The following is a 21,751-nucleotide window of genomic DNA, read 5'->3' on the forward strand; positions in this document are numbered from 1 at the left end:
TTTCTGCAACCACATGGAAGAGGAGCTCAAGGATATTGAAAAGTCTTAGTAAAATTCTGGGGAACGATGCCAGGAGGACTCAATATTTGAGGCAAAATTTGATGGAACTGGCTCTCAAACGTGAACATGTATGAGAATTACACAGGACACTTAAGAACAATGCAGATTTCTAGGCCTCCCTCCTTGTGGGCCTAGGGCCAGGCCCACAAGTGAGCATGATCAACACACTCACCAGGTACCTGTGATGCAGGAAACCACAATTTTGAGAGACACTGGTCTACGGGAAGCACCTCATACTTCTTCTTCCTCAAAAAACCTTTTAGAACTGGAGAATTAGGCAATAGGTCATTTAATGGAACTAAAGAAGGAACAGCAAGATGTTACTCCAAATTCTTAGGTTCCTATTAACATGAGAGCAGCCCCCCTGTTCTCCATTTGACACACCCACAGCCAAATACACAGACAAATAACAGGTTGAGAGGAGGACGTTCACTGCACCTGCAAACAGTGCCTGACTTGTGTACACACACACACACACCGCTCTTAGTTCTTTGAGTCTCCCCAGCACAAAGCCTAGTACATGACATAAAATAGACATCCAACAAACATTTGCTAAAAGACCAAATAACTTTAGAGCAGTAAGTCACAGGAAATCCACCTAATAGATCAGCAGGGAAATCCCAGGCTGGCTAAATTGGCCACATACGCCCCACCAGACTGAACTGAAAAGCTCCGGTGATACTGGCTGTAAAAGAAGTAAAAGCATGGAATGCTGAATACATACAAGCAAATATGTTTCTAAGTCATTGTTTTATTTCTTCTCACATATACCCACCAACAGATAGATAACACAGAGAGAGAGAGATGTATAAAAATGCATTAATGCTATCATATACATTTTTTAAATTATTGCAACCTTTTCCCCCTTTTTTTGGTTCGCCTCATTCTGGGTAAGTCCCCAGAACAAATGCTAACACCCTAGTGTACATTAGTCCATATTTTTTCTCTACACATACAATCTTAAACATATGCAAGTACAGACACACACACATGTGCACAGAGGGAGAGTTTTGTGATTTATACAATTCTCTGTATCTATATTTCTCACTGAGCAATACCACACGGACATCCCAAAAGGCATCTGGTATACTGCTATTTCATTCTTTTTAACAGCTGTATAATATTCTATGGTGTGAGTTATCATAATTTATTCTACTACTGCCTTGTTGGTGGGCTTTCACTTGGTTTCCAGTTTTTTGCTGCTGCAAACAATGCTGTCCTAGAGACCCTTGCTCATGTACCTAACATATTGATATTTCTGTTTCTACGGGAGAGATTCCCAGGAGTGAAACTGCTGGATCAAAGAATATATGTATTTTTAAGGTTTAACAATTGTTAAATTTAAGACAGTAACATGTCACATTTCCAAAACAATTATTATTTTAATCAAGATAAGAAAATTATACTTAGAAGGCAGAGAACACATAATCTTTCTGCACCAATCTTCTAGTTTCTGCTAAACTTCTAAGTTAAGCCTGCTCTGCTCTGGTCTACCTGTTGGCCAAGCTTCTCATTTCCCCTAAAGCTTGGGACTCTGATGGCCTTTGCTGTCCCACGAACTCCCTGCAATCATATTTTAAAGTTGGCATACTTTTGCTTTTGTACCTTTTTCAAAGGAGAAGTTCAATCACTTTCATCAAACTTCCAAAGGGGTTCATGACCCAAAAGGGGCTAGGAGTCAATCCTCCAAGTCGGGAGGATAAAAAATGGACTGGGATGTTGCTGATGACATAATTCAGTTTTCCTGATGATAACCCCCCAAAAGTGGATTTTATTGAAGAAGCTTTCCTGTGTCCATGAAGCAACAAAAACATTTTATCCACGTTACTTTCAGAAGGAGCAAGCTCTACAAATAGTTTACAAGATACAGGTACTAAGGGTAAAAAGAAGTTATTTCCAAAACTAGCTAAAAGATCATTCCTTTGATAACTGTGTAAGTTTAAAAAGCTAAAGCTCTAATCTGTTCTTAGAAACAACAGTCAGTACATATATGTAAACCAAAAATGTGCAGTATACTGTATACGTGTATTTACATGCAATATGATGTGTATGTGCAGTCAAACTGTAAAAATTCTACCTAATAAAACTGAAAAGAAAAAAAATCATTTCTTCCCCAATATACAGTTCCTCAGAGCAGTTGGTATTTGATCTACATAAAGGGAAAGAGTCATTCTGCACTTCCATTTGAAGAAAGAGTAAACATTTCAGTGGAGAATGAGAGGGGAAATCTAAATGGAGTACAGGAAAAAATAACTGTTTACAGAACTGGGGAGAATATCTTTTGAGGAGACTCATTAAACACCTCCAAGCCAAGGGCTGTGTTTCCACCCCAGTGCTGCTGGCTTCCCTGCACACACACCCTCACCCTGAGAGCAGGCAGCATCTGACCAAAGGAGGTAGTTAGTAAATGTAGATTAAACCAATAAATAATTGAAGCAGCTTTATACAGAATTAAATTACAGGAAATACGTGTGGGTCCTTAAATGAGATTTCTTTGCTAATAAAGGTCTGAAAACAAGAATGCCTTGATTTTTCTTGATTTGTAATTAATGCCAAGAAAGAATTGGAAAAGCATCTGTCTCCTTCTCAAGAAAGTATCTGATTCTTCATTCTTATAAGGCTCCTGATTTTCATGAAATTACTTTCTTTGTTTCTACTTCATTTCATACATTATTGCCTTTATCATCAAATGGTATAAATACAATCCTGATGACTGTATAGTGTGGTTATTAAGTAGTAACCACTACATTAATAAGATCTCTAACTTCTAGTTTAAAATCTAAACAAAAGGATAAAGAAAATAGATATAAAAAACATTCAATTTATTAACAAGTTCTAGAGAGAATAAGGTCCATCAAAACAGATAGAGCTTTAATGATGTCTCTGCTCGTTATGCTGTGAAATGAGTGATCTGCCCTCTGGAATAGGAGATATTTTGAAAAAGATCTGATTATCACACTTCCAGAAACAATACCATCTCTGTGACACTTTGTCACCTTAGCTATTTCCTAAAACATACGGAATGACTAAAAGACACGGGAGCTGCTGAGCTAATTTACATGACGGGAATTTAGATTGCAAATGGTGCAGCTGTTTCAGCGTCCGGCAGTGAAGTAAATCAACTTAGCCACTGATAACAAAACAGAAAAGATAACTCATCTTTTCTCATTCTTCCAGGTTTTTAGGGAGACTCTTTTCCTTTTTATTCCTTTTTTATTTTTTTAATCCTTTGGGGAGAGTTAATTATGTTTGTTTAATGGAGGTACTGGGGATTGAAACCATGACCTTGTGCAAGCTAAGTATGAACTCTACCACTCAGCTATACCCCCCACCATGGAGACTCCTCTCTGAACATTGTTTTTCCAAGTTAGCTTTATTATATTATATATATAGCATATATATGTATATGTGTATCTGCATATTACATACAGATGCACATACATGTGCATACATAAAATACACAATGGATATGTGTGTATTACATGCATGTATACATGTAAACATTTTATATGTATTATATGTAATAATATATACAGTGTGTAGTGTACACATCTAAGACTTTAAGAACTATTCTCGTGGGGAATAAAATATTCTAGAATGAAAAGTTCTCTCAGAGACTTGGAGATTATCCAATTCTAAGGAAATCTTGTAAAGTATATGTTCTCTGTCCAACAGAAGAAACATAGTTAAGATTTACTTTAGTTTTAAGTTTAGTGATTTATAAGCATTATAGCCAGCCTAGACATAAAGAAAAAAAATCTGTATAAGGGCTCTAAGATTGTCTGTTTAATTAAAAATAGGATAGGATCCTTGGTTTCACTATTCTTCACTTCTTTAGTTTAAGTAAAGAATGTGGAATTTGGTATATTTAGTTGCTTGGTGTCTAAAAGCACCATGTGCTTAGAAACCTAAATCTGTAGCTGAAGATGCTTGTTAAATTTCCCTTACAAGATGTTTGCAGATTATAGACTCCCTTGAAATAAAAACAATTTCACATAAATAGGAGCTCAGAGTGTCAGTCAAATGGAGCCCTGACTTCCCTACTCGTTAGATCAAACTTGTGTCACCTTAATTTCTGATTTACTATCATCCTCACCCTTGACTTCACAGAAAACCAAAAAAGAGGCAGGAAGGAATGAAGAAAGGGAGGGAAATTCTAATTGCTCTCCTCACCCATTAAAAAAGCATAACTAATATTTTAGGAAGCTTAAGTAGAGATCTCATTTCAGAATACAACACAATGACTGTTCCAAATGGAAGCTTTTGTTAAAGAATGAAGCCAACATAGTCAACTTTCTGCACAGAATTTCTTGAGCCAAGTTTCCATCCGTACAAGGCCTCTGTAGAAAACTCCAGTGGGTGGTCCTTCTGAAGACAGTGGACGCCATAATCAAAGTTCTGAGATAATGTTAAATGATAATTAGATCATGTAATTTCTGGCAAAAGAAAACACGGGTATTTTAATGAGAGCTGAAAGATTCAGTGCACTCATCAGGCCTACTGTGTGTTGCTGGCTACCACCAAGAGGACTTCTCTGAACCCAACCCTACACCACAAATTTGGTTTTGTTGTCTGACTCCATGACGAAGCAGTGATTTCAAAGCAGTGTCCTCCATTCAAGAATATGTTATAAGGAAATTCAGAGTATTAATTAATGATGAGTATTAAGAAATACTCAACCCCCTCATGAACCTATTAATTTAATGAAACGGGGTCTCTTTAGGTGAGCTTCTCTGTATGAGGAATTGTGGGAAAATAAGCGCTGGACTGAGTTTTACCCTTGAGCGACTGCTCGGATCCATGTAGTCAACTCAAGGCTGTGGGTCTCAGCAAAACAAACTGCTTCTAGACAGGAAAAGGGGGTGGTAAAGAACAAACAGTGCCACCGTGGAGAGAAAAGACCAACTTTCAAAGTCCACGAGCCACCACATGATCAATCAAAGCCATTCAAGACAAAATTTGAAAATTAGAAATCATAAGAGAAGTGAGCTTAAAATCACTAAGACATTTCCTAAAAGTATACGAATATGTAGAGTAACTCTAGTTACTCCTGCATAGAAAAGCTGAAAAATAGCCAGGATTCCAAACGAGACGAGTTGCTATCAGTGGATGTATCACCGTAGCTATTTTGTCTTCTTTTGTCCTCTGTTGTTTTTAAGTACACTTAGTGCAAAATTAGACACATCTTCCAATGTGAAACTGAGCCCCTTTCTCCAACCTATGCCCTCCAGCCAATATCTGAGACTGGTCTAGGAAATGAGCTTTTAAAAAAAATAGTCAAATGAAATGGCAAGTCTGATCATTATTATTTTGGCAGAAAAAAAAAAAAAGAATAGTAGTTCCTTTTTTTTCAAGTTCTTTTATTGCCCACTTGAGCTATTACTGCAGAATGTTTTTTGTGCTATAATCAAGATCATTACAACTGGAAGGGATTTCAGGGATCATTTAGTACAACCCATTATTTTTTGCCCTGAAAAGGTCAATGGTGCCCAAAATCACACACAGTAGCAGAGACAGGAATGAACCCGGATCTCCTAATGGCTGATCCAGTGTTATATTTTACCAGATAAAACCAAAGGTTAGCAATTTACTCACAATGAATTCAGATACAAAAAATAAATCAGTAAGTCTCTATTTCCCACAGCAGCTCTCCTGTTCCTCACAAGTCCCTATCACACTAAAGTAAGAGAAACTAAATCTAGTCCCACTCATGACACCAAATCCATTCAATGATTTAAACAGTCAACTTAGGTCAATTCACATTTCCTCTGGCTTCCTGACTCCTCTCCAAGGGTGGGTCTCAGTGTGTGTGAGCAGGAAAGGCTGGGTGACCTTGGGGGGATGGGGAGGTGAGGAAGAGTGAGATCTTGGACCCAGGCCCATGTTCCCTCATTCTCTCCTCTAACTCCTTTGGCCTCAGTGGCATCTCCTTGTCCTCTTGCTCACTGGGTCCCCTGCTGGCGTCCCTGCTGCAGACTGGCTGGTGACCTGACTGGTGCATTCTCCTCTGGCTCAGAAAGGGCCTGGTGGTATCAATGCTAAATCTGTCCAAGCTCACTTCAATCTGAGGTCTTGCCAGTACCCCCTACCTCCCTGAGCCACGCCTGGCTATCAGGGCACTTCATTCCCACAGCAGCACAGCCCCGCCCTACAACTCACCCAGCACCCTGCCTCCACACCAGATCGGCATCCCTTCCACGCCACATGTGATATTAAAATTCAGAGGAAATGTTCTCTGGGGTGGTCCTCTCTGCCTCTGGTTTTTCCCCCTCTACATGCCATGCTCCCCCGTCTTCCCTCTCAGAGATTCCACCCAAAGAGAGGGAGGAGCTCATGTTTCAGTCTCTGATTCTTCCTGCCTTCTTCCTGCACATGGCCAGAAGGAAGACAGGCATCCCCGACCCCTGGGACCACATTTCCTCCTTCTCAAAGTAGGGTTCACTCTTCTCCTTTCTTTGAAGCCAGAAGCATGCAGTGGTAAGGCAGAACATGATTTATAGAGGAGAAAGAGGAAAAACACAGTGATTTCACATTTTTTTTTATACATTCTCCTCATCACAGCTGTTATAGTCATGACCTCAGAGCCACAAAACTGATAGGCTATCTACTCAAAAACTTAATTAAGCGAGGAGTAATCTGACTCCAGCCTACAGAATGTTAACAAGTAAGCCTGTCCCCTGCCCACCCAGAGCACAGCACCAGCACCCTCCACCACGAGCAGGGGGAGTGATGGAAAGGGAGGCAGATGAGCCAGAAGGGCACCCAGGAACCACCCCACAGGGACTCTGAGGGCAGATGGAAAGAACAGGGGTCATTTCAGGAGGGTGACAAGTGGAAGATCAGGCCCCTGTGATGAAAGGCTGTGAAACTCCACCATGACACAGCAAATCAAAACATCTTGGTGATTCTGCTGTCTGCCACTACTGACATCTTTGGCCCTGACATCATTTTATCCAGAGGTAAAACAGAAAAACAATCTGACTGATGGGAAATGGTGGGGGTTAGGGTTAACATCTGCACAGCACGTTATGTTCCCTGAAAGAAATGTGCCGCATCAAGTGAACTGATGTTTCTCCTTTGCAGTACTTACTCACATTCAGCCCCTCCTATATGTGAAACATAATCTCTCATCATTTTCGCTGCCTCAAAACCTTGAAAAGAAACATGCTGAAGCTTCTCCCTGTGAACTTTTACCTTCACATATGCGAGAAAGCGCTTATTGTGGGAAATAAGAAGCATCTCCCTAGGATCAGAATACAGCATCAAATGGTGAAAAATCAAAAGATGGGCACTAGAAAGCTGCCAAAATTAGGTTCAAAGAAAATGGCAAATTAAAAAGCAAATATGAAAGGCTTCTTGTCCAAGATCAGCGGAATGTAAGAATTACGAAAGAAAACCATCTGGAGAGACAGTCTTCCTGTTTAGAAGTTCGGGGTTGTCGGATGAGATAAGGGATGGTAAGAGGACCCAGCAAAGAGCAAAGAATAGCCAGCTAAGATCAGGAAATGGGGGGAAAACCTAGATATGCATTTAGAAATGGGATCCACAGCTGGCCAGGATGCAGAGGGCCACTCCGAGATCCCATCACGGGCAGAAGAGCACTCAGGCCTCCAACCCCCTGAAAATGTTTTTAAACATAATTAAAATACACACAGCTCTCTCTGTAGGTCTTTCACAGTGGCAATTTTGCCTACATTTGTTAGCTTTTTATTAGTGTCCTCTCCCCCGCTGAACCATAAATCCCCAGACGGTGAGGGCTCTCTCTGCTGATGCTCGCTGCAGCAGCCCCAGTGTCCAGCACAGGATTCAGGCTTATCACTGGCGCTGGGTGGCAAGTGAAATTCAGGTCAGATTTATGCCTGGGAGGGGGCCATTGGAGTGGGATTTGACATGTACACAGGGGATGCTCTCCAAAACAGCTCTCCAATCACCTTTCAACAATTACTGAAGTTCCCGAGTCAGGGATCCATTGTTCTGAAGGAACGGAGGAAGTCAGTCTTCAATGACACCCTTTTAAAAAGCCACTGCCACCTGAGAGGAGTCTTGCTTTAGGTAATAATTTAACACCTTACTGGATGGTTAGATGACAGGTAACAGAGAAAAAAACTCTGCAAATGGAAGACAGGATGAGGAGGTACAGAAAGGTGCCAAGGGCAAGGCGGAGGAAAGGAATGCTGGACACAACCCCGCCTCCTTGACCCTGTAGAGGTTTGTGTCCAGCGTGTGTTGTCATTTCTCCCACAAAGATATGTAACTATGATGTTCCCTACAAAAGCCCTCGTTACCTTCTCACCTTACTACTGGCATGTACCCTGCTGCCCATAACATGGATGATTAAAAAAAAGAATCAACAAAGATTACCAAAGAAAGGCTCAAAGGCTGCAGAACGACTGGCAGTCTATCCATCGTCTTTTTCAATCTTTCATCTTCTCAGCACTCATAACTTACACACACTCCAGTTAAGGACACAGTGAGTGCCAAGCCTCCATTATTTTCAGCCTGATGGCAAAACAGCTAAGCCAATCACATTCACAATGAACTGAGAAAGGAGGCTAGCATTTTATCTCTGAGCAGTGCTCTTCAGAACTCTGCCCTACAGAGGCCCGGGGCTTCCCAAGACTTTCATCACAAGGCCCTGTGAGGGCGAGGATGGGAGAAGCGGGGGGGAACACAGAGAAGGCAGGTTTGCCTCCTCCACACTTCAGCCACAACCCTGTTTTGCTCTCTCTTCTATGAAGGCTTCTCCTCAAAATTCCATTTGAAGAACCATTTCCCCTGCTTTAAGAAGTGCACAGGAGAGGCCTGGAGGACACAAACATGAACAAGTTGAAATCATCACAGAAGGATAAAGTTCGTCAGTTTATGATCTTCACACAATCTAGTGAAAAAACAGCAGTAAGTTGTCTGTCTCAAAATGACTGGAAGTTAGATGTTGCAACAGACAATTTTTTCCAAAATCCTGAACTTTATATATGAGAGAGTGTAAAAGGATCATTAGATAGGAAGAAGTTAGAACAACTATACAATAGATACAAAGATCCTCAAGATGAAAATAAAATTGGAATAGATGGTACACAGCAGTTCTTGATCCAGCCAGCATTAGTGTATTGATCATCGCATGGGGTTGAGAGCAGCAACACAGTGCGAATTCTCCAAACAGGAGTTCATGGATGGCATGACAGAATTAGGATGTGACAGCATAGAAAAACAAAAGGCCCAGCTACCCAAGATGGAACAAGAATTGAAAGAACCAGGATGATTTAAGGATTTTTACCAGTTTACTTTTAATTTTGCAAAGAACCCAGGACAAAAAGGATTAGATCTAGAAATGGCCATTGACTACTAGAATTTAGTGCTTAATGGAAGATTTAAATTCTTAGACTTATGGAATAAATTTTTCTTGGAAAATCATAAACAATCAATACCAAAAGATACTTGGAATCTTCTTTTAGACTTCAGTTCAATGACTGCAGATGACATGTCGAATTATGATGAAGAAGGAGCATGGCCTGTTCTTATTGATGACTTTGTGGAATTTGCATGCCCTCAAATTGCTGGGACAAAAAGTACAACAGTGTAGCACTAAAGGAAACTTCCAGAATGTACATAGTCTGTACAATAAATACAACAGAAAACTGCACAGTCCATTTCTGCTGGCTGGACTGAACTGAAGATCAATCCTCACAATTCAGACCGAGGGTTGAGACAAAACTTTAAGGATACATCTTGGACCATATTGTATTTCATTCTTCTAATGGTGGTTTGGGCTTGTCTTCTAGTCTGGGCTGCTCTAAACATTTATTATTCCAACATTGTGGATTTCATCTTATATCTGTGGACCATCCTAGTTTATCCTCCCATAAGTCTTAGAAGCTTTATGGTGATTATTTTGAGGTTTCCATTCTTGCATATAAAGCACAATGCTTTCCTCATCGGAAAACAGTTTGGCATAAGAATTAAACGTATGAAGATCAAAAAAAAAAAGAAGTGCGCAGACTCCAGATGGAGAGTGTTCAAACACCTGTGCCTTCTCTGCCACTAAGAGTATACTACACAACTCGAAAAAAAAAGAAATGCTTGTTACAATATCATGTGAATTAATGGCTATTCTAGACAATAGAATTCTAGATAATGTTTCCTTTATTATTCTTATTCATATTTCCAACTTTTCTGTAATATACAATTATTTGTTCATTTATCTCTTACTCTGCTCCTTAAAGGATCAGGCATAGCTTAAACAGTAAAGATAATCAAGTTAGTAGGTGTTTTATTTTGTGTGTATAAATGAACATAAGGAAGTATTAAAGCTGAGTGGTTAACGAAAAAAAAAAAAAAAACAATATCGTGAGAAAACAAGTGAAGAAAATTTCTCTCCTAAGGGGCTTCTCACCTCACCTAAGTTTTTAACGTTTAGGGATTGACCGACTTAGAAAGAGTTTGTGTTCCAGAAGTTTAATTTATAACGGCAAGGCTTTGGAATTCAAGGCTCACTTCTCTACAAAAAAAAAAAAAAAAAAATGCCATCACGCTGGTCCCAAGGCAGGCAGTGACAGCCCGATGCCCACAAGTCAAGTACAATGTCACTAACACCACTAGAAGGGGAGGAGAAGTCCCCCTTTGCCCCTTATGGCATGCGTCACTGTGGGCCGGTGGGGGTGCCTAACCTCCAGTTAACATGTTATTTCTCTAAAGCAGTTCACCCTGTGATTTGTGACAGGAAAGGAGCTAGTGACAATGGAATGGCATCTCCTCACCCCTCCTGAATGCAGAGTCCAGCCAAGTCCACACCCACCATGGTCAGCGGCTGGCCAGGTGGCCCTGCACTAGTTATTTGCAGGCTGGATAATGCCTGTAAGTCACCACCTGTCACCAGTTCTGAAACACTAACTCATGTTTGTTTGTTTAACCTCCAGTATTTCGTATCATTTTATTATGACAATTGGCACCTAATATAGATCCCAGAAAAGCTGGAGAGGATCTAACACCTAGGCAAAGTAAAAAAAAAAAAAAAAAAAATGCTGGCATTGTTCATAAACCCCTCAAAGAGAGAGAGAGAGAGAGGAGAGAGAAAGAAAGGAAAAGAGAACAGAGTGCAACTATCAATAACTTCCTAGGCTGGGCCTGAAAATGAGTTTTTCTTTTTCCTTCATTTGGGCTCATTTGATAAGCTAATGAACTAAAAGAAAAGAATTGGTTTTAATCAAACAATTCTAAAGGATTTCAGAATTTCAAAACTTAGAGTAATAAACAGATCTGACTCATTTACCATCACACGTTATCAAAACAAGTAAATAAAATATTAATAGTCAATTTTCCACCAAAACTGCTGAGCTGTTCAGAATTCTTGATATCAAAACACATTGTAACTGACTACTTCAATTAAAAAAAAAAAAAAGCACACACAAAGGAAATGCTTTCCCACAGCACTGAATCATTTAATATGCTAAAATTAAATGAACTGCCAGTAATGAAAACTACCTTTAGGGCAGATATCTTTCCATGTCTTTGCCAAAAAATAGAAATGATCTTATAGAAGTGTTTTTATCACTTATGAGGAAGGAGGAGGAGGAAGGGGAGAGAGAGGAGGGAAGGAGGATTTCTTCCTATGTGTGAGTTTTGTACTTTATGCATAATTCTACCTTTACAAATACTGTGCCATCAGCTTGTACTGCAATTATCTGCTTACACACCTCCTATTCTAGGAGCTTCTCTGAGTAATGCGGCCGGAGCACCAGTTGAGATTGTGGACACTGGGGGCTCACAGATCTAGGTTCTAGTCCAAGTTCAAGTCCTTGCTAAGTCTTAAAGGGCGAGTTCTCTAAAGGCCGAGTGCTTCATCTAAATAGGGATGATAAATACCTGTCTCATAGGGCTACTTGAGAGGAAATGAAATACACATGTAAAACTGTGTGCCCCGTAACACAGCCACATGGGTGATGACGGTGACGATGCCTTTCCCTCTCCAATGTGGAGCACAATTCCTTGCACGTAGTAAGTGGCCAACACGTGTTTCTTGAATTGAGTTGACTTGCCCCAGGACATCTGTCTGATAAAGTCCTACATTTTCTGTCTCAAGAAGATGACCTTCGAGCAAAATCTTACAGAAAATCTGGTGCCTCCACCTGACCACTGCTTGGAGACCCCGGAACGCCTGGTGCATCTCTCTGGGAACTCCTGTCCCACCAGCCAGGACCTGCCTGTGTGCCCTGCCTTCTGAAGCTTGTGGCTTGCTCCTACCTCGGGGAGAATAAATCAGCCTTTCGTGAAACAGAGAGCTCCTTTTTCCCTTGCTTTTCCAGGGTCAGGCATGTGGTAGGAAAATAATAAATGTTTATTCCTGAGCCAAGGGGACGACACCTATAACCACTAACTGAGCCCAGAGAGGGTGGCGTGCTCTCTAAAGGAAGGAGGCAAGGGTTCACATCAGCGCCTCTCTCCACCTTCAAGGCTTGGCGCAAATTCCCCCTCCAGCACTAAGCATAACCAGTCCAACCCCTACTCATCTCTCCCTTTCTGAGTCCTTACTATAAATAGAACATAGTTGCGCATGGCGGCGGAGGGGGCGGCGGCGGGGGGCGGGGGGGGGAGGGGAGGGTTATGTTAGTCTTGTTTCCCTCAGACACCCCTGAGTTCTGTGTAGGCAGGATTAACTAATTATAAATTCTTTTGCACAGAACAAGGACATGTAATAGGCAGGAAACAAATATTTGATTGCTTGATTTAGTTCTGTTTTCCAATGTGCTCCAAGTCCTTCTCCAGAATTATCTAATTAATCCGAACTGGATGAGAAGAAAGGCATATTGGATCTGCGCAGCCGGGAGCCAAGTCCTGGCACCCTCTGCGGTGCGAATGCGCAAGGGGCCTTCTCGCCCGCTTCCCGGCACTGCCTCTCTTTGGCAGCCGCTCAAATTTTTGAACTAATGGCTTACCATACAGAAAATTAGCATTTTGCATAAACCAAACACTAACTGCCAACCAAGTCTTCGTGGCATCATTAACCAGCAGTAAACTCTACTCTGAGTTCTATTTCCTCTAATTAAGTGGACTGAGAAGTGGTCCCGAGTGCCCCGGAAAGAGGGTGAAGGGATCCAGCATCTTGCCCGGGACCGGATAAACCCACGTGGAAATAACGAGATGCCAGTGCAGCTGAGAGCTGACCACTGCCATTAGGAATGGCCACAGGGTTCTCAGGGTATTAACTGGACACCTCTTTCCTTCGCAAATTCTGCTCTTCTCCCTTTTTCCATATCAAGGGTTCCCAGGGACCACAAACATCATAATCAGCCTCCACAGTCATATAGTCTTTTAACTTTACAAAGTGGTTTCATGCCTTTTTTCACGCCTATGTGACACTTGCAGCCACCCTCCAGACAGGCGGGCAAGATCAGAAACACTGTCTCACTTTGCAGGAGCACAAAGAATCAGAGCAGCTGGTGCAAGGTCACAGACAATGAACAGTGGAAGGGGGACCAAACTCAGCCTCGCCTCCCCGCCCCCCAGCAGCTGACCAGTGGGCTGCCACAGAGTCGCAGCCCTGTCCCACACAGGGGACAGGGGAGATGGCACCTCTGCAAGGCAGCACTGTAGGCTTCTCAAGAAGAGACTGGGTGTCCCTGAAGACAACACTGTCACTCGAACCCCTCATCTTAATCGATGTGTCTCACCATATTGAAGGCAAGTCTCCATCCAACACGGCTGACTGGGAGCCAGTCATGGCGTTCTAATCTTTGTTCCTGCTGTCAGGGTGACATATGAAGGAAATATGACTGAAGTGACAGGATGAAAACAAAGCTAGTGGCTGGTGTGAGACACACAGACAGGGTGTTAGCCCCACACTCACTGCAACTGGGTCAAGTTAACACCTCTTTTTTCCCCCCTACATATGCAGTGTGGAAAAGCTATTTATAAAATGTTTTTAAATATTTAGGACCAAATAAATCAATATTGTTGGGAAACACTTACTCGGACCAGAACTCATTTACTTGCCCGAGTCCCACGTGGATAACAGAACGGAGACTACATCAGGACGACCCCAGCCCAGGAATAACACAGGTGTTCTGCCCTGCTGTCCGGAACGCCCACCCAGGTCTGCTTTTGTCTGCAGACTGGCTGGTGACCCAGCAGGAACAGTATAATGGCCCAAGCTCATAAGAGTAGCCTTGGGAATAATATTCAGAACCGATGGAACAAAAATTGGCCTTTCAGAAATTACCTGACTCTGCAATTCACTTTGCTGCTTCAGGCGAAGATTTTCAGGTGTATCTGCCACCGTAGTGAAGGACTGCTTTGGGTAGTGTCTGTGGAGAAATTGTTTTAAAGAACATAATTAACACCATTGTCTTATTCTTTCCTTCTGTCACAATGGAGGAGGCGTCTCTCCTCTTAGCTGAGGTCATTTCTCTGTCATTCATCCAGGTCCCAAACCCTCCTCCATTCTCATGACCCTCTGTGACCCAGTTATCCCTACCATCTCCCAAAATATCACCCTGTTCCATTAGCACCTCTGCCCCATTAGCTACTTCACACCAGCATCGGAGCACGCTCAAGGCTCTCCTGACTTCCCCAAGCCCTCCCTCCACCCACACCACTCCCGCATGTGGTCCTCAAATCTGTTCTTTCAGCCAAAGTTCCGTACAAAGAGGCTTGCTCTCAGTCTCTGCTCATCTCTTCCAACTCTGCCATCAACTTTGTGCATTCTAGCTCCTGTTTCCAGACGTTTCTCTGGATAAAGTTATAATGACTTCCTGTGGCACAGAGGACTCAACAGACATTTTTTTGGTCTTCCTCTTGCTTCGGCTCTCCTCCACCTTGAAACATCCTCCTCCTTGACTTCTATGTCTGCACACACTCCTGGCCTGGCTTCTCCACACCAGCTGTTCCGTCTCATCTACTGTGGTCTCCTCTCTGCCCATCCTCCTTTGAGGGTCTCACACAGGCTTTCTTCTCTCCTCAGTGAACACCTGGGTGATAACCTGAGTGATCCCATTCACCCTCACAGCTTCAGGGTACCATCTATATGCCTGTTGACTGCTCCTAGATCTATATCTTGAGCTGAGCTTTCCCTATTGCATTTCAGGTCCATTGGCATTTCCACTGGTGTATACCCCATACGCACTACAAATTCCAACAGTCTGAAACCCAACTGGCCATCACCCCACCACAACCCCAAAACCAGTTCTGCATCCTATATCCTCTCTTTCATTTATTAGTGCCCAGGTGCTCACGCCAGAAACCAGGGAGTAATCCTGACCCCTCACACATCTAATCAATCATCACCAAGTCTATCTCCTAAATATGTCTTGATTATATTTACTTCTCTGTCTCCACTGCATTTTTTCATTTTAGGTCACATTTATCTTTTAGATGACTGTGACACTTGCCAGCCTGTCTAATCCAACTTGCCAAAGCAGACATTCTAAAATGCCAATCTGATCACATGACTCCTCTGAGTAAAATCTTTCCATGGCTTCCCACTGATCTGAGAAAACAGTCCAGCCTCCTGTCCCCCGAGGCCCCCATGATCAGCCTCCTGCAGACTTCCTGCTCACACCACATGCTCTGGCCATGGAGTTAACCCTTCTCCTTCCCACCTCTTCCCCCACATGCCTTTCCCCAGCCTGGAACATCCTACCGCTCTGGCAAGCTCCTCTTTATCCCTTAGGCCTTGCCTTAGATTTCACTTTCTCTGGGAAGCCTTCCTGGTCTCTCAGGTGTGCCCTGGAAGGTACTTTCCTTCTCATTATGATTTTTATCACATCCATTTGTACGTTCCCATTGACATGTCTCTGTCTCACAGCACAAGGAAAGTCCCGTGGCAGCAAGAACAGGCTATCTTGTTCCTTGTCAGAGCATATTCAGCACCTACCAGTGTCTAGCTCATAGAATGACTTCAATAAATATTTGTGGAAAGAAGAAAAGAGAGGAGGGAGGAGGGTGGGAGGGTTGGGGAGATAAGAAGCCACATGACATAGCACATGTCAGGCTACAGCAAAGCTTCACCATGTTGCATCATATGTAATCACATATATGCTAACACACAGGCCCTCCTGGTGGTGCAGGGAGGCAGCTACTCCCCACGGGTGGTTAGTGACCCCAGCAAGTGCCTCTGCCCCACTCACTGCTCCCCCCACCAGTGCACACTGAGGGCACACCTCTAGCTGCTGTGACTCTGTCACCACCAAGCTGTGGGGCTCAGAGCCTCCTTCCCCCATTTCCTTCTCCCTGGCCCCACCTCAAGGTGATGTCCACTCTCTGTCTCTCCCCGTGGTTTCTCAAAGGTCCTCTAAGCCTCACTATTTCACCATAACTTTCTTGCCTTCTTAGAGGGGATACAAACCTAATTAAATTTTGTCATGATAACTTAGGATCATCTAAAAAGATGTCATCAGATCATGATACAAGACAGCAGTGCCTTCAACATTTTCAAAGGTTGGGATGACCTTGGTCGCAGGGGATCATTGTACTTTTACGTCTGTTGGACTGACAAGAGGGTGTTTCTCTCACACAGCATTCAGCCCGGCACAGGCTTCTTCCCTTCTGGTTTCCTTCTTCCAACCCAGGCTAAGAAACTAGAGAGTAGTCGAGTTTAATGAATTGTTGGTAAAACTAGAGTTACTGATTCAAATGGGGAAGCTGTAATAGGCAAGATCTCTCCCTCTTCTTAACCTTAAGTCAGACTTTGCATCAGCCACACCCTCTGGGGGCCACTGGTTTGTTTTGTTTTGTTTTTTTTTTTCACTTTATTGACGTATATTTGACTTACAATGTTACATTGCTTTTGGGTGATTCAATATTTTTGTAGATTATTTGGGGGCTCCTTTGGAACTGTGCTCCAGGCAGGTGGAGCTGGACAGACACCTTAGTGTGTTCCATAACGTTGGCAACTCAATCTTGGAAAGCTGAATTTTACTGGACTTTAAAATGTAGCCACTATGAATGTACTGCTATACTTCAAAGTGAAAATAACAACTCTGCACATTTTTTAAAAATACATGCTGCAGAGTAAAGTTTCACAGAGATTTTCTGGAGTTCCACAATATTTAATTCAAAAATTTTATGTATGTATTTTAATGACTTTTAAAACTGTAATTAAAATCTACTCTGATGTGTTATGGAAAGTTTAACCAGTTGAGATCATACTATACTACCCTTCAGGTTAACTCAGTTTAGGGGCAGACTTTGAGGGGACAACCTTCTCCTATCATGTATGTTTAATTAAAATTATATTTAAAAATTAAAAATTACATTTTTAATTAAACATACATTATATATCAAACAGGATTTTTAAGTAGACATAATTTTTAAATTAAACAGAATTTTTAATTAAATGGCATCCTGAGTGGAAAAATGAACTGTTGGGGGTACAGTTTGCAACAGCTTCTGTGTATGTACATGAATTTCTTTGCACCAGGCAAAAATAATTTCTACTTTGATACTAACAAAACGTCACTTGCCACTCATACCTCTCATTTCAAAGTTATTGTTTCATGAACATAATTATTCTCACCATTTGACTTTATAATGGGAAAAGGTGATAGACTTCAACTTTTAAAAATACATGCATATAAATAAAATACCACTTTAATGTGTTTGATTTTGACAACCCATGCTAAGTTCTGTTTGGAACAAGGCTTTACACTGAAAAGAAAAACAAACTGAAAAGCTTCTACTATGTTTCTTTTTTTCTTTTTTAGAAGACATATGCTGCTCACCCGATGGCCAAAGCAGCAAACTTACTAATACGCCAGGCAATTATATTGAGGACTATACACAGATTACAATGCTTTGTATTTTTTCCCAACATCCTTCTCAATTCTAAAATGTAATGAATTTGTAATAGTGGGTAATAAAACTTTCTCTAAAGATGCATAACAAGAAGAAAATGTCCAAATGTTTGATCCAGAAGAAACCATTTAATTTAGTACTAATAACCAAAACAAAAAATGCTGAGGAAGGAAGGGATTCTTGTCTGAAACTACCAGGAATCAGGAGTTACTGTTTAATACTGGCTTAAAACCTAAGATGTGGACCACAGTTCTTTTCAGAGCTAGCAAAATTCAAGCGAGTAAGGTCTTGGGAAAGCAATGTCTAATAATCAAAGGGGAGTGGAATGATATCATGAGTTGGAACCATGAGACCCAGAAGGAGTAAGTGTAACCACAGACACGGCAGCACACACTCTTTATATTAAAGATAATAACAGTAACATCTGGAGAAGCCTAGTTAATTTTGCCAAACTGGACATATCTGAAAACCCTGGATTTCTCAGTATCACGTCCATGTGACAATGCCCATCTAGACTAATCCAACAATATTCTGCTCTGAAGTCATAGTCTCAACTTGCACTCACTCCCCACCCCACCTGCAAAAGAACACCAAAAAAAAAAAAAAAAAAAAAAAAAAAAAAACCAGAAATAAACTGAGGGCTCAGTGGTCCTTCACAGGATCATAGGAATGGCAAAGCAAAGCGTTTTAAAACTAAGTGACGGTACTATACAGTTAATCCTAGCTCTTCTCAAATACCGCACCTAAGTGGTTGTAGAAGGTCTTCCTAAAACAAATGCCTTGAATAGAAAGCGTAAGGAGAGACGATTTCTTCACTAAGCCTAGAGAAAGAATGACATTTTTTTTCCTTTCTCATATTAGGGGTCAGAACACAGGGCAGAAGGTGTGGGGGCATGAAAAATGGATGTTCCAAGGGAATCAAGAAGAAAGTTCTTAAAAAATACAAAAGAAGGGAGTGGGTGAGTTGGCCCATTAATAAATTTCCTGGAAAATAAAGTAAAATCTTGGAACTATGACAAATAACACACTGGGAGCTGGTGGAAAAGATGTGAAGAATATCGTGAAATGTTTAAGCAGCATAAACAGAGCCTCTTAGCTGAAATACGCAGGAATTGGATGACGTATATGTGTCAAGATTAGGCTGACAGCTGCAACAAATCCAGATTTCCATGAAATGCTACATTAAAAATAAATTAAAGAGAAAGAATCCAGGTAGTTACAGAAGACTTACAACTGAAACAGCAAAGTTAGGTCGCAGAGAGGACCATCCAATTTTTTTTTAATCTCTGTGAGATTCGGCTGATAAAGGAAGAGTGATATGCAAGCCAGGAGACCAGAGCCGGGCAGAGTGAGGATGTAGTGTTATTTAATACGCTTGTGCATGGCCACCACCGTGGAGAGAGTAACGAGAAAGAACACCCCCGGAGGAGAGCGGGAGTCCACGGCTCTCACTGAGCATCCAGAGCCCAGGGGTCACGAGAGTGCTGGAGTCAGATGGCCAGAGTAGGACCTGGCTCTTCCACCTACTGTGTGCCTTTGGGCAGGTTTCTTAAGCTCTCTGACCTCAATTCACTCAACTGTAAAATCAGCATCATAATGGCACTTCTTAGGCTTGTTGCAAAATGAACGTCTGTAGAGCATTTCAAACAATGTCTAGGGCTCATAGTAGGCACTCAATAAAGTATTATTAATAGCAAATTATTGTTATTATTACTGTTACTTCTAGTACGACTTTCTTTTTGCTTTACTGCAAAGTGACTTAACCTCTGTGTCTCATTGCCTTCATTGCCTTCATCTACATTACAGAGATAAATACTCCTAGCTTGCTAGAAACACAAGAGCTTTATAAATGGAAAACTATGAATGCGACATATTAGTAAACCACTTATATATATAAAGCTAAGATCATTATTAATTTATTTATTGTCAATCCTGTAGTTAATACAGTGGTTCTCAACCACTGTCCCTGGAAGACATTTGGCTGCCACAACTTGGGGAGGAAGTGAGGAGGCAGGTGCTACTGGCATCTAGTGGGAAGAGGCCAGGGATGTTGCTAAACATCCTACAATGCACAGGACCACCCCCAACTCCTGCTGCAAGAAAGATTTACCCTGTCCAAAATGTCAGCAGTGCTGAGGCTGGGGAACCCTGAATAATAGGTCTAAATCTCTAATATTATAAGAGGCCACTAATTTTAAGACTGCTAGCTGTTCCCAACCAATCTCCAATCTTTTTGTTTTTTTCATTCTCATCTGCCTGGCAAAGCTAAACGGCCTGCCATCTCCCCTCACTCCAGGACCACAGGGTGGGTTGGTTCCTCCTGGGTCTCCTCCCTCACCAGCACTCATGTCTACCCTCTCCAGCCTTCTGTTTCCTGACCACTATTACAGTTCTGCTCAAACTAGAAAGTCTGAGAGCAGAACTCAGGTGTCAAAAGCATTTGTTATGATATCATTATCTCCCGATGGGCCCCAGGCAGAAAAGCGTAAAGACAGCAGGCCCGAATGCTGTATATACAACAGGCCAGCTTCCAAGGCTGGCCCTTGGCTGGTGTTGAGGACCTTGGATCTGGGGAGGGTTCCCGCCACCATCGGTTGAGAATAGTGGAGCACTGTGCATGAGCCATTTGTACAAACAATACAGCTGATGTGAACACTCGCCTTCCTCCTGGGAGTCTGGAATTAGGGTGCATGCCAGGCAGTGATGCCTCTGTAAATAGCTCCGGGGTAAAAACCCTGGGAGTTGATTCTCTAACGAGTTTGGCTGGTTGGCCACATTTGACACATGTTGTCACAGCTCACTGCTGGGGGAACTAAGCATGTCCCGTGTGACTTTCTGGGAGAGGGCCCTGGAAGCCTGTGCCAGGTTTCCTCTGGACTCTGCCCCATGTGCCTTCTTCCTTTGCCGGCCTTGCTTTGTATCTGTTCACCGTAATAAATCACAGCCAGAATATGACTCTGCACTGAGTCCTGGAGACCTTCTAGAGAATCATCAAACCTGGGGGTGGTCTTGGGACCCTAGGCCCTCTTCTGCCTAACAACTTACCATTCATGAAAGAAGGGTATTAACATTTTTAATATATCATCTACTAAGAAAATGCAACTTTATCTCTTAAGAACATTTAAAAGGCAAAATTTATCTAAGCTGGCTCTTCCTCTCTGCCTTTCTGAGTTTGGTGAGGACTTGATGACTTTTCTTTGGACCTTCTTTTTATGCTCTGATTTTAACCAAGGAAGTAATTTTATCCAAGGGCCAAGATCGTAACCATATTAGATGGTGGAGAGATGAGAGAAGGTTTGAACAGAATTTTAAGTACTTCTCCCAAATCTGAACAATGCCATCTTGTAAGCAACAATAACTGTTTCACGTCATTCAAAATTATCTTTAAAGAATAAAAAATAAAACATTTGAAAGTATCCAGACCCTGAGAGAGATTATCACCCTCAGGTCCTCTGTGAAGCTACTTATAAAAGATGCACTTTAGCAAGAAAGAAAGTAATTCCAGAAGCACAGGCTAAAATGCAAAAAGGAATGGTAAGCAAATATAATGGTACGTGCAGTGCAAACATACAGGCACACGCACACCCACATACACACAACACTGTGTGGAGTAAGACAAAACTAAAGTACTAGACAACGAGGTGAGAGAACACTATGAGAATAACGCACTCTACATCTCATTAGTATTCATGAGAAAGGTTAAGACATTATTGAAATTTAAACTGTGCTTCAATAAATATGATAAAAGTCTATAGGTAACCGCAAAGAATGGAAGTATAGCACACAAATTCAAATCCTATAGAAGGGGGGAAAAAGGTCAACCTTTATAGAAGTACCAAAACTCTTAATAAAATATAAAAAAAAAAAAAGGAAAGAGAATGGAAAGAAAAAGAAACATAGAATAAAT

The 21,751-nt window shown here is 41.8% G+C and overlaps 1 protein-coding gene and 1 pseudogene across 2 annotated transcripts in view; one reads left to right on the forward strand and one right to left on the reverse strand.

Annotated features, from left to right (window-relative positions):
* Nucleotides 1–21,751, reverse strand: part of NEBL (nebulette) — a 310,537-nt gene that overhangs the window by 180,950 nt on the left and 107,836 nt on the right. For both annotated transcript variants that reach the window (XM_032473683.1, XM_032473684.1), the window contains exon 3: nucleotides 14,273–14,357. In XM_032473683.1, the coding sequence (XP_032329574.1) occupies nucleotides 14,273–14,357 (85 nt within the window). The remainder of the gene's footprint in view (nucleotides 1–14,272; nucleotides 14,358–21,751) is intronic.
* On the forward strand, nucleotides 8,703–9,965 carry LOC102503485 (annotated as a pseudogene).

This window comes from Camelus ferus, chromosome 35 (assembly GCF_009834535.1).
Source record: "Camelus ferus isolate YT-003-E chromosome 35, BCGSAC_Cfer_1.0, whole genome shotgun sequence".
NCBI classification, from domain to species: Eukaryota; Metazoa; Chordata; class Mammalia; order Artiodactyla; family Camelidae; genus Camelus; species Camelus ferus.